Below are 12359 nucleotides of genomic sequence, written 5' to 3' on the forward strand. Positions count from 1 at the left end.
ATATTAAAACCATTAGCCAGATCATTCACATGTTTCTTATTTTGTTAGGGGACCTGTTCCAGCTACTTTTACTGATTCTTGAACATCCTCAACTGTTTCTCAATTAAATTATTTCTTGTCTTTGATGACAATGATTTAGGCCTGTATACTCATTGAGAGGTTTGAACAACAGATTGGTAGTGAAGTTGGCCCATTACTGCCATTCTCTTCCCTTTAGCCTATTGGTGGTTTGGTAAGAATTTGGAAGAGTAATTTAACTATCTTGCTGATTTTTAGGATTACGAGTTATGAAACAAAGTGGAATAATCAGAGACTCCTAATAAGTTGATAGGAGATTACTGTGTCCAAAACATAGCAATAAAGTGTTCCTGATAATTTCAATTGCATAGATACCTGAAAATCCAGCTTGTGAGATAGCCTTGTAAGCTGTCAAATGATCAGATCCTTTTTAAGATTTTACGAATTATTAACTTTTGAGAAGCTGGCTTGCAGTAACTGTGATATTCATGCACATGTCTTCCAAGTAATTTAAGATTACGTTGACAATACTTATCTTATGAACCTCTGAATCAATTAAATTACATTTTTTTTTCCTATTTTTCCAGAGATATAGGACGTCTTGCTTCATTGTTATGCAATATTGCTGCATCCTTGGGTGAGAAAAGCTATGTGGATTATTATTGTCGGGACTTTCCCAGCATTTTAGTTGAAGTTCATTCTTTTCCTTCCGCGTCTGCTCCACAAACACCGCCTTGCCTGTTCCGCTGGCTTGAGAGTTGTTTGCTGTGTGGATGTGATATGGCTAACCTAAATGATATTCCTCCTCTGATATGTAGAGATAAAAGTCTTGTTGTAAGCTTGGCCAGGAAAATAGTTTCTTTCTATAGTTTGCTATTAGGTGCAGAAAGGAGAGGCAGGAAGCTTTCCACTGGAGTATATTGTGAAGTTGCTAATGGATCAGTTAGAACTGTGGAGGAACTTACTGTCTTAGCTATGGTTGGTGAGAGATTTGGGCGACAATATTTGGACTTACTGCCTGTTGGCTTATCACTCCCTCTGCGTCACGTGAGTTTGTCCTTTGCTATTGTTTTTTTCCCCTCCACCTGATGCTGTTTTCCATGTATTTATGTGTATGTATAAACTGTTTTCTTGCATTCTTAAATATGCTGAGGTGAGATTAAATGGTTTGTTTAGTATATGATACATGATACTTCAACACCATATATGACAGTTGTCAGATACTACATGGATATGCATTGGGAAAGCAGATATAGTTTGGATATGATACTTCTTTGATAGTTAGTGTGGAATTTCGATAGTTATTACTGATAAGAGTCTTAGATAATTCAGATTAAAGGCTATTTTTTTACGATATCTAGTTTTTGTTTTATGTTTAAATTGGAGGCGTTTGCTTTGTTCTATCTTTTATGGGTTTTGCAAATTCAATTTCTTAGCAAATTAATCCACTTCTATTATTTCGGTTTCTTATGTTGTTTCTAAGGATTTACTGCATGTCCACGTTGTGTTCATGTCTCTATCCCTTTTCTCCATGCATCACAGTGTAGTCCTTTTTTTGTTTTGAAAAAGAAAAAAAAATCTAATCTCACCTCTCGTAAATAACCGGTGTAATTTTCTTTTTCCTGCCTCTCCAGGCACTGGACAAATGTCGTGAATCTCCACCTACTGATTGGCCCGCCTCTGCTTATGTTCTGGTTGGCCGTGAGGACTTAGCTATGGCAAAGTTGGGATCCCTAAAATCTCAAGATGATGTTAATTTAACTTCCATCTCAGTACCATACATGCTTCATTTGCAGCCTGTGACTTCTCCTTCATCTGTTTCTGACATCACAAGATCAGATTCTTTGAATCCGGAGGACTCTGATTCTCTTTATAGATCTGTGGAAGATGGCATGGAACATATTTTCAACTCAAGCACACAATTGCGATATGGCCGTGATCTGCGATTCAATGAGGTTTGCACCTTTTCATCACCAGTAATTATTTCCTTCTACACATTAAATTTTAACTTCGTTTTTTTACTTAATATGCTTAATATACAGTTTCTAATGCTTCAATAAATGTTACAACATAGGTTAGACGGCTTTTATGCTCAGCAAGACCTGTGGCTATACATATGTCTGTTAATCCTAGTGCGTCTAATCAGGATCTTCAACAGGTATACATGGTCTTGTGTTTATTCTTTCTGTTTCTTTTTTCCCTTGCTTGAGCATCATATTATCCTAAATATGTTCAGTCTTTCTTTCTTAGAGGAGAAACCAAGACGTCTAATAGCATAGCGGTGGTTTGGGAATATCGCATTCAATAGCTAGATTAATTTGTTCTGCAAGGAAAATTTGGCAATTGCAAGTACCTCTATTGCATGGCATAATTTGGTCCCTAGCCAGTCAGAACATTATAGTAAGGGAAGATGTTGAGGATTCATTAATTACTATTGAAGCAAACAAGTAGTTTAGTCATGATGAGTTGGTTACAAGATTATGTTATGGGGTTGTGTGCTTTATCTCACTAAGCAGTTTGTGTGATAGTTGCCAACCAATACGAATTGAATTCCGTTGTTCAAGTAACCTTATACCATTTTAGATTTGTTTGCATTGAACTGGCTGAGGTATTGAGGTCGGTATAAGAATGACGTGACTGAAACCAAGATACATGGTATTATCAAGATGTTCTCTCTTTGAATGCTGGCATGATCTATGTCTATTAGGTATTTGTATATTTGGCTAGTTCTCTTGGATCTTGGCAAACTGTACTTCAAAACTGTTAGGCACACGAGAAGCAACAAAATAGCTAGAGAGTTTTCAAGTTTGAAGTTATTTTTATAAAATTAATCATATTGTGCGTAAAAAAGCATTTCTGTCTCGTCGACAAGAGAGAGGTAACTATGAAAAGTCAGGATCCTTTTCTCTCGTGCAACAAGTTTAAACGTACTATTAAATTTATCAGAAACAATTGTCTCATTGTCCAGAAGGAATGCGAGAATTCAATAATTGGCTTTACATAGTAGGGTAACCATCTCTTAATTTGAAACCACCAACCTGCTCAAATCTGGGACCAATTTTCTGTTAAGGCTGACTACTCCCTGCTGGATGTATAAACTTAGATGCACTATACTGCTGATTTTTGATGCAACAAAATAAACAGAATAAAGTGGAATTGTAAATGATGCCAAATTAGCATTAAATCACATTGTTTATTTTATTTTTATTTTTATTTTTATTTTTACTTTTATTTTTATTTTTTCTGTTTGCAGCATCAACTGTGGAATCTTGCACAAAGAACTACTGCTTTACCTTTTGGCAGGGGTGCGTTTACTTTAGGGACCACTTACACTCTTTTAACCGAGGTACTGGCCCTGTCATAAGATCCGAAGGACATGTTCTAGCCTCAGGCTAAATTTTGGAAATTTGAAAACCCTTCTCTAATGAGTAGTATCTTATAGTTGCTGTGATTTTGTGTGCTGAATGTGATAATGTGTTGCCTTGATACATGTGCTGCAGGCGCTTGTTGTCCCAAAGCTTGTTTTAGCTGGTCGATTACCTGCACAACAGAATGCAACTGTATATATCTCTATCCACTCTTTGCTCTTTAAATAATGATGCTTCTAGTTGTTTGTGCAGTCTTTTTTGGGTTTATCATCACCATGCAAGCAACTTGGCTTTCTGGCTTCAACATATTTGCACTTTATAAATGTCTATTTGACTCATGCATTTGTATCATGGAAAAAACAACTCTTGTTTCGCTATTGGACTCTGAATCTACTCTGTGCTTTTTATATGGTGGCTTTTTTATGCCCATCCCAAGGATTAAAGTGCCCATCGGCACGGGCCGTATCGTGCCAGCAAGATATCGGTACGATACAGCCTCTGTGCCGATGACACAACTCAAAACCCTCTATTTTTGAAATTAGTAAGTAACTTTCTCAATAAAGTTCAAAAGATTTGATAAAAATACATAATAAATAATTGGTATATTTGTTGCCGAAAAAATAAATATTTTATGCCATTACGTGTCGATACATATATATTTTTTGTGATCGAGATGCATCGGCACGGCTCGACATGTACTGTGCCGGCAAGTTTTCAGCACGGCCCCGTGCCACGACACTTAAATCCTTGGTCCATCCTCTCTATTACCATTATTTGGCATGAAGTACTTTTTCTGGTTTCTTCTTTTTTATTTTTTGGCTAACTAGGTTAATCTAGACCCAAATATAAGAAGTATCTCAGAGCTTAGATCATGGCCTGAGTTCCACAATGGTGTTGCTGCTGGATTGAGACTTGCTCCTTTTCAGGTAAACCTATCTGTCTTAGTGCTTGATATGCCTATCTAGGGGCGTGGTTGCACAGTTAAGTAGTAGCTCTGTTTTGCACCATGTTATCTGCAACTTCTTTTTTATTGGTTACTCTTCATGTTTAATCCAGGGAAAAATGTCTAGAACATGGATACAGTATAACAAACCTGAAGAGCCAAATTGTACTCATGCTGGTCTTCTTCTTGCATTAGGACTGCATGGACATCTACGAGTTTTGACGATCACAGATGTATACAGATACCTTTCCCAGGTATTGCTCTGTTTTGTTTGTTTGTGATCAAATTTTTAATGAAAACAGATGGTCCTTCATTCTTCCACTGTATCTGATTGTTATTATTAAGATCAGAACTTGTGCTTAATGCTATGATGCCATTTTTTCTCATTATAATTTCTCACCACTATTGTTATTTCGTTAGCTAGATCCAAAGAGAATTGTACATGGCTTAGTTACTTTGTTGAAGGGCACATTGGCATGCAATTAATTTCTTGTAATGAATGCCACTCGAATAATACACCATCAGGTCGGTTCCACAATCAAGTCATGCCTTTTGCTGCTTAGCCTAGTTTAGGATGCGTTGTCCAAACATACCTGCTTTCATGCTTTTGAAGGCTTTGAACTTCCTTAAGCGCTTTAGAACTTCCCTCCTATGGTTCAAAATAATGGTGGAATTTGCTATCGGAGAATCCTTCTCCAATGTTAGTTCCCTGTTCCCACCACCATTTCAAAGCATTGGAGAAGGAAAATTCTAGAGCAATATTAGATTTTTTTTTTTTTTTTTTTTTTTTTTTTTTTTGGGCTCTCTAAACCATGAAAGTAGGTGCATTTGGTTAACACATTCCCAAACTAAGCCTTACAGTGGTTAACCTCCTTCACAATAGCTGTAATCCGTCAGAATGGCCAAGAACGACTTTAGTATTGGAGAATGTTGTTGTGTATTAGACTGGTAGACCTGATAGATCCATGTTGGCCTTTAGATACATTAATATTGATGTTTAATTCACATGAAAGTGCTACGATATGTTATTTGGCTTACCAAATATCTCTTGTTCTAGACAAACAAGGTTTATAGAGTCAAGATATTTTATGTTGGATAAAATGAAGAGTATTTTGGAGAGGATTGCCTAGTTTTATTTAAGACTTGATAGCTTTTGTGGTGGTTGAGCATCTTGTTCACACATGCCTATGCAGTCAATTTCTGCATCTGAGAATGAATCATGCACGGAGATTGTTGTCTGTTGCTGATTGTGTATCACATCTGTAGTATTTCCAGCATAACTTTGATCTACTATTTGCTCATCAATGAAATTCTTGTAAAAAATTTACAAATGGTAAATGTTTGTTCTCTCCTGATCCCTCAAACCTGCTATTAGCATTTGCCTATATGCATTTTTTTTTTTTAAGCATCTGATAATTTCACCTGATAACATCTTCCAATCAATACTTTCGTTAATGTCACATGCAGTTCCAAGATCGTTCCTTTCTAGTTGGATTTACAATTTTGGACTTGTTTTACCTTATAGCGACCTTTATTCATGAAAAGCAGCTGCAACATCTTGCTTTCATCAAAAAAAAAACCCCACATGCTCTGAATTCAAAGTTTTCTTTGCGCAGGTTATCATTTTTTTGCACTCTGTTCAGTCTGATTGGGTTTATGGTTTATCATCTTATTTAGCAATGTCATTTGTGTGATGATATTATCTTCTCTTATGTGTTGCTTTTCGGTGATATTTTTCTGAAACAGAAGTTGATCTCTTTTGCCCTTTGTAGTTATGCAATTCTTGTCTTTTAAGTTTTAACTTATAATATGTTTCTCATCGTTTGAACACTTGATATGCAGGAGCACGATTTTACTACTGTTGGGGTATTACTTGGTATGGCGGCATCTCACAGGGGGACAATGCATCCTGCTATTTCAAAGGTAGTAAATTGCATTTTAAAGCTTTTGTATCACTATCCGTAAGTGTCCAATGTCACTGAAATGCTGTTCAGTCACATTTTTTTGTGCAAAATCAACGACAAAATTCTTGTTTGTGTATCTGCTGTATTTTGTTGACTGCCTTTTTTTAAGAGATTGAAAGAAGATGTTTGTAGTTCTTTGTAATATGGATGATCACCTTAGTTCTTTTGCTTGCATCACAACTCCTTAGGACAATTTCATATTTTAGCTTATAAATATTTTTGTAACTACTTATTTAGATGCTTCACCTCCATATTGCTTCTCGGCTTCCTTCATCCTTTCTTGACCTGGAGTTGCCAACAATTCTGCAGGTACTACTGCTTTCTATTGCTGTGAATTCCCATCTTCTTATCTTTCATTTGTTAACTTATTTTCTTATCTTTAACTTGCATCACTAAAGTTTTACTTAGTGTGCTGATTTTTCGCTACAGTATTACCAAAACCATGTCATGTTTCTTAAAAAGGAAGTTTTAAAATATTTATACCTTCTGAAATAAGATTTATGGATTGAACGGATAGGCTGAATTTGACTTCATTGTTCATTAGTCTTTTCAATTGTCATACAGTCAGCTGCATTGATGGGAATTGGGCTTCTTTATGAAGGATCATCCCATCCATTAACAATGAAGATGCTTTTGGTAATTAGTTTTCTTCTTACATCTTGTATGGATCTTTTGTTGGTAGATTGAATTTTACTTCTTTGGTATCATAATATTGTCACTCTTTTCTGTTGAGCTTTGCAGCACTAGCACCAATAAATATAATAGAGAGGAATCATTTTATATCATTATATGCCAAGAGTGCTAGAAAGGCTTCTAGCACCTCTTTGTAACCTTTTTGCTCAGGGATTTTTCGTTAGTCTTCAAATGTTTATTTAATGAAGAGAATGTAGAATCTCTGATTGTTGTATTTTTTCTAAAATCTTTAAGATGGCACCCTTTACTTATGAGACAGGACTTAATACCAGTCTAAAGTGGTAAATTATGATATAGATAGGTGGAATTGTTTGTTTGTTTTTTTTTTTTAAGTTCTGGAAGATTTATATGCTTTTGTAGTTTAATCAGAAACTTATTTAATTAACTGCTCTTTAATTGCCTGTAGGGTGAGATCGGTCGCAGAAGTGGTGGAGATAATGTACTCGAAAGAGAAGGATATTCTGTTGCTGCAGGATCTGCGCTCGGACTTGTTGCCTTAGGTATATAGAATATTATTGAGGAAATGAGAGGTATGTGTTTTCTATCTTTAACTAACAGGAAGGATTTGAATGTGTTTTTAAAAGGACGAGGCAAAGATGCAATTGGTTTCATGGACACTTTTGTAGACCGACTTTTCCAGTACATCAGCGGCAAGGGAGTTTACAATGTATGGTTTGTTAACTCTTGCTTTTTTAATTTTTCCCTATTTTTAATTCCATATGGTAATTGTTCGGCTAAGATATATAATATACTGTTTTGATACCTTTAATTTTTAAGAATAATGGAGCAATTTAGAAGACAGCATGGAGATTATCATTTCTAAATTTAGTCACTATATATTTTTCTGAAAAAAAATTTTGTATATTATGTATAATATGTACTTTACATGTACATTTGTCTTTCTATGATGATTTACACATGTATATACCATTGTTTTGATTCTTCTCTTGTTTCTTTTGAATGATAACAATGAAGTGAATGAATCGGGATGGGTAGCATTTATCAAAAAAAAAGATTTTTGTAAACAACAACATATCCTACTTCCCTATGATGACTAACACACGCCCGTGTCCTGGTCTAGACCATAGTCAATCTCACCCAACTGCTTATATTATACTTCTCGGAGCTGGCATTGTTTTAACTGAACTATTGGACTAAACTCAAGATATCTATATGACCTAACTCAAGATATCTGTATGACCTTTCTAGTTCCTATTGGCTTTTTTCAGGAGAAATTGTCAAACTCAAGCCAACTTACAGATGATCAAAACCGCAATGTGGGGCAGGTTCTGTATTTCTCTTTCAGTATTTTCTTCTCCTTAGATATTTTATAGCTTCCTTTCCTTAGAAATAAGAATATTGAGGAACTTTGTTTTTGAAGTTCAATTTGCTTTGGAGCTATTAGTGTTATTTGCTTCTCTTTTCAGATGATGGATGGAACACAATTAAACATTGATGTCACTGCACCAGGAGCAATAATTGCTATTGCGTTAATATTTTTGAAGGTCGAGTAGTAATGCATTTCTATCAACAACCTCTTGCATTTTTTCGATCCATGTTGTAGATTTTTGAAGTTTCTACTATATTGTTTTGATAAAAAATTCATCATGCAGACTGAATCAGAAGTAATGGCTGCTCGACTTCAAATTCCGACCACTCATTTTGAATTGCAATACGTGAGGCCTGATTTTATTATGCTGCGTACTATTGCACGAAATCTAATATTATGGAGCAGGTGAATTCTAATTACACTTCATTATTTAACCTTGAAAAAAGAAAAGATGGTATCCAGCTATATATTTTTGCAATCGTGTAGAATACAGCCTTCTAGAGATTGGATCGAATCTCAACTCCCTGAAATTGTGAAAGATGGGATCTTTGAAGTAGGGGATGGGGGAATCAATGGTGACGAATATGATGCAGAAGCTCTTGTTCAGGCTTATGTCAATGTAGTCACTGGAGCATGCATAGCACTTGGTATTTCACTGAGCCTGTGCTCTTATGTGCCTTTCCAGTTGGTGTTGGGCCAGTTTATAGTGTTTATTGTCGAATATATATATGGTGCCCCTATATGTCTCTATTTAGGAGGTTATGCTGATGGATTGTTCCTATTTCTCCTTTCATGCTATTTTTAATTTTGTTGTTACTTCCTAAATGATAGTTTGCTAACTTAAAATATTGCCTTCAATGTGTATAAATGAAGTGGTCTGTAAGGAACGAAACTTCTATAGGGATGCTCCCCACCATGAGAAGGGGTTGATCACCACAGCTTTACAGTATTACTGTATTTAGAGCTCTTGTGCTCCTATTGTTTTGTGGAAAGGTTTTTCAATTGCTGTTAAATGCCATCAATTGCTTATTGTTTTCAGGATTGAAGTATGCTGGCACCAAAAATGGTGATGCCCAGGAGCTGCTTCATAGTTATGCTGTCTATTTTCTCAATGAGGTAATCATTCTCTGTAAGCTTATGCAAATTTGTTATGTGCTCTAATTTTATTATTGTCTTATGCAGATAAAGCATATACCTGTTGCAAGTCCTGCTGCAGTACCAAAGGGGTTACTGCAGTATGTAGATCGTGGGACTCTGGAGTTATGCTTACATCTCATTGTTCTATCGCTTTCTCTGGTTAGAATAATAAGAATCCTTTGCCCACATATTTTGATACTTCTATCACTTTCTTTGGAGTTATGCTTACATCTGGAAGTACGTGATCTTCCATCAGTAGTTCCAGTTGATTTTCATAGATTGTTCTGTTTACATAAACATATATTGTTTCGTTTACATAAAAGCTTCCTTTCTGTGTAATGGAGATCCTTTTTATAATATTTTTTGTTTTTCTTTATGTTTATGCTGCATAATGCCTGGTCTCTTACAGATTGTAGCTTTGTTGATAAAAGTTGATCTTTTCCCAGTTGATTTCCATTGTTTTTCAGTTTACATAAATATTTCCTTTCTGTGTAAAGGAGATCCCTTTCATATTTTCATCCTGCATACTGCCTTGCCTCTTTCAGATGTAGCTTTCTTCTTTTATCAGTTACTTGATACTTTTCTATGCAGTAACTAGTTTTTTTTCCCCTTCTTTCATATCGTGATAATGTTTTCTTTTTTTTTTTTGGCTAGGTTATGGCAGGTTCTGGACATCTCCAGACATTTAGATTGCTAAGATACCTTCGAGGGCGAAGTTCTGCAGATGGGCATATGAATTATGGAATCCAGATGGGTGTAAGTTTTAAATTTTATGAATGAAATAGGATGACTTATGCCATGCGACTGAAGAAACGAATCATCCATGATTTTTGGAAATTTCAGCAAGCTTACATGGTTAAAGCGGCTAAAACTGAATTGAAAATTCATGTCTCATCAAATTAGGAAAGGCATGCACCCACACAAGCATTAAAATTGTGAAGCTTTGTAGCATTTGATAATCTATTCACATTTTTGCAAAGAATTAATTTTCTTGCTGCAGTATTATTGTCATCTAATTGGATAAGCTTGCGTATATTCTTATATGTGCTGTATGGAGGAATTTATCTTACCCTGCTCTACCTTTTCTCTTCCTGAACATCAATGGACTGATGATCAACATGTTCTCGTTGCCGCCTTGTTCTATTATTGAACATCAACAGATTCATGATCAATATGATTGTTGTAGTTTGAATTAACCTACATATATTATCATGAATATAAAAATTTCTCACATTCTCAATTTATATTGCTTTTGTAGGTAAGCTTGTCCATGGGATTCTTATTTCTCGGGGGCGGTATGCAAACCTTTTCAACCGGAAACAGTGCTGTTGCTGCTCTGTTGATTACACTTTACCCTCGTTTGCCTACTGGACCAAATGATAATCGTTGCCACCTTCAGGTATGTTGATTTTTTTTCATTTGCAGCATGTTGCATGTCTTATCATTTTTTTTTTCATTAAGTTGCGCTGATAAATATATATTCATGGTGCCACTTATTTAGGCATTTAGGCATTTGTACATAATAGCTGCCGAATCTCGTTGGGTTCAAACGGCAGATGTTGATACTGGTCTACCTGTGTATTGTCCACTTGAGGTGACAATCAGAGAAACAGAATACTACGCTGAGACTAGCTACTGTGAAGTTACTCCTTGTATTTTGCCAGAACGCTCTGTGGTATGTAATTTATAATTCAGCTTGGGAAATCTATAAAATTAATTGGGTTCTTTGGTAATTTGTTACCATAATTATTCTACCTAATCAACTCTCTTTGCAAGGTTGCAAGAACGAGTCAAATTTAAGTGTACTATCCCATATATTTTAGAATTGAAAGAAAGAAAACTAATATAATGAAGTGCCCTTTAGATTTACCGAGTAATATGAATAATTACTTGTCTTAGTCTAGGAAACTGTAGTTTAGGATGCATCATGTTTTTTACTCACTATTTCCTCCTTTAGAATAGAATCTTCTAAAGAAATATTCTGAGAAAGACGTAAGCAACATAATTCTGTGGAAATTGAAGGCATATAAAGTTATTTATTCATTTGCAGTTGAAGAGTGTTCAAGTTTGTGGTCCCAGATACTGGCCCCAGTCCATAGAGCTTGTACCTGAAGGTCAGTATCAAAAGACGAAGTTAGGTTTTCTTTCAAAACTTTTGGCAGTATTAAATCCTCTGTTATTTTGTATGCTTTAAAAGAAAAACCTTGGTGGAGATCCGGAGACAAGAGTGATCCATTTAATGGTGGACTGTTATACATTAAGCGAAAAGTTGGATCCTGTTCATATGCAGATGACCCAGTTGGATGCCAATCTTTGCTTTCGCGAGCAATGCACAAGGTTAAAAGTATTTGCAATGTAGTCTCCATATCTTTATTTATTTGCTTATTTATTTATTTTAGAGTAGTGTACATTGAGGGGAATTAAGTTCCTAGTCCTTGCAGGTTTCTGACACATCATGCATAAGCTGTCCCACTACAAGAATCAGCGGCAAGGAAAACAGTTCGTATAGTTTTAAGGTTGAGCAGTTAGTAAATACATTCTCAGCTGATCCAAGCTTAATAGCTTTTGCACAGCTTTGTTGTGACTCTTCCTGGAATAGCAGGCAAGTGGTTTGTGAGCACTTTCATTTTTAGAAACTCAGGTGCTATATCTGTAAATCATGACCTTTCTTGCTCTGGATGGAAATTTAGTAGTTCTTACATATTCTTGCGTTCACACACATATGCTAATCCCATCTGCTGTCACGTAAACATGGTTAGCTTCTTCCTGGCTTTAATTATTATAAATTTCAATTTCCAGATACGATGCCAATTTCCAGGAGTTTTGCTCACAGGTGCTATTTGAGTGTGTAAGCAAAGATCAGCCCGCATTATTACAGGTCTTTACTTTATAGACATAAGCCTTGT

At 35.6% G+C, this 12359-nt stretch overlaps 1 protein-coding gene across 2 annotated transcripts in view; it reads left to right on the forward strand.

The window, feature by feature from the left end:
- Positions 1 to 12359, forward strand: part of LOC109708661 (anaphase-promoting complex subunit 1) — a 30261-nt gene that overhangs the window by 8212 nt on the left and 9690 nt on the right. The window contains exons 11-35 of one of the 2 annotated variants that reach the window (XM_020230477.1): positions 606 to 1065; positions 1653 to 1973; positions 2093 to 2176; positions 3272 to 3364; positions 3519 to 3578; positions 4214 to 4312; positions 4443 to 4583; positions 6172 to 6252; positions 6531 to 6602; positions 6858 to 6929; positions 7393 to 7486; positions 7571 to 7653; positions 8216 to 8272; positions 8414 to 8491; positions 8600 to 8721; positions 8803 to 8963; positions 9356 to 9432; positions 9499 to 9612; positions 10108 to 10209; positions 10712 to 10852; positions 10955 to 11128; positions 11504 to 11567; positions 11651 to 11790; positions 11895 to 12055; positions 12253 to 12331. In XM_020230477.1, the coding sequence (XP_020086066.1) occupies positions 606 to 1065; positions 1653 to 1973; positions 2093 to 2176; positions 3272 to 3364; positions 3519 to 3578; positions 4214 to 4312; positions 4443 to 4583; positions 6172 to 6252; positions 6531 to 6602; positions 6858 to 6929; positions 7393 to 7486; positions 7571 to 7653; positions 8216 to 8272; positions 8414 to 8491; positions 8600 to 8721; positions 8803 to 8963; positions 9356 to 9432; positions 9499 to 9612; positions 10108 to 10209; positions 10712 to 10852; positions 10955 to 11128; positions 11504 to 11567; positions 11651 to 11790; positions 11895 to 12055; positions 12253 to 12331 (3130 nt within the window). The remainder of the gene's footprint in view (positions 1 to 605; positions 1066 to 1652; positions 1974 to 2092; positions 2177 to 3271; positions 3365 to 3518; positions 3579 to 4213; positions 4313 to 4442; positions 4584 to 6171; positions 6253 to 6530; positions 6603 to 6857; positions 6930 to 7392; positions 7487 to 7570; positions 7654 to 8215; positions 8273 to 8413; positions 8492 to 8599; positions 8722 to 8802; positions 8964 to 9355; positions 9433 to 9498; positions 9613 to 10107; positions 10210 to 10711; positions 10853 to 10954; positions 11129 to 11503; positions 11568 to 11650; positions 11791 to 11894; positions 12056 to 12252; positions 12332 to 12359) is intronic. The other variant, XM_020230478.1, reaches the window with a different exon arrangement.

Source organism: Ananas comosus, linkage group 4 (genome assembly GCF_001540865.1).
Source record: "Ananas comosus cultivar F153 linkage group 4, ASM154086v1, whole genome shotgun sequence".
Lineage (NCBI taxonomy): Eukaryota > Viridiplantae > Streptophyta > Magnoliopsida > Poales > Bromeliaceae > Ananas > Ananas comosus.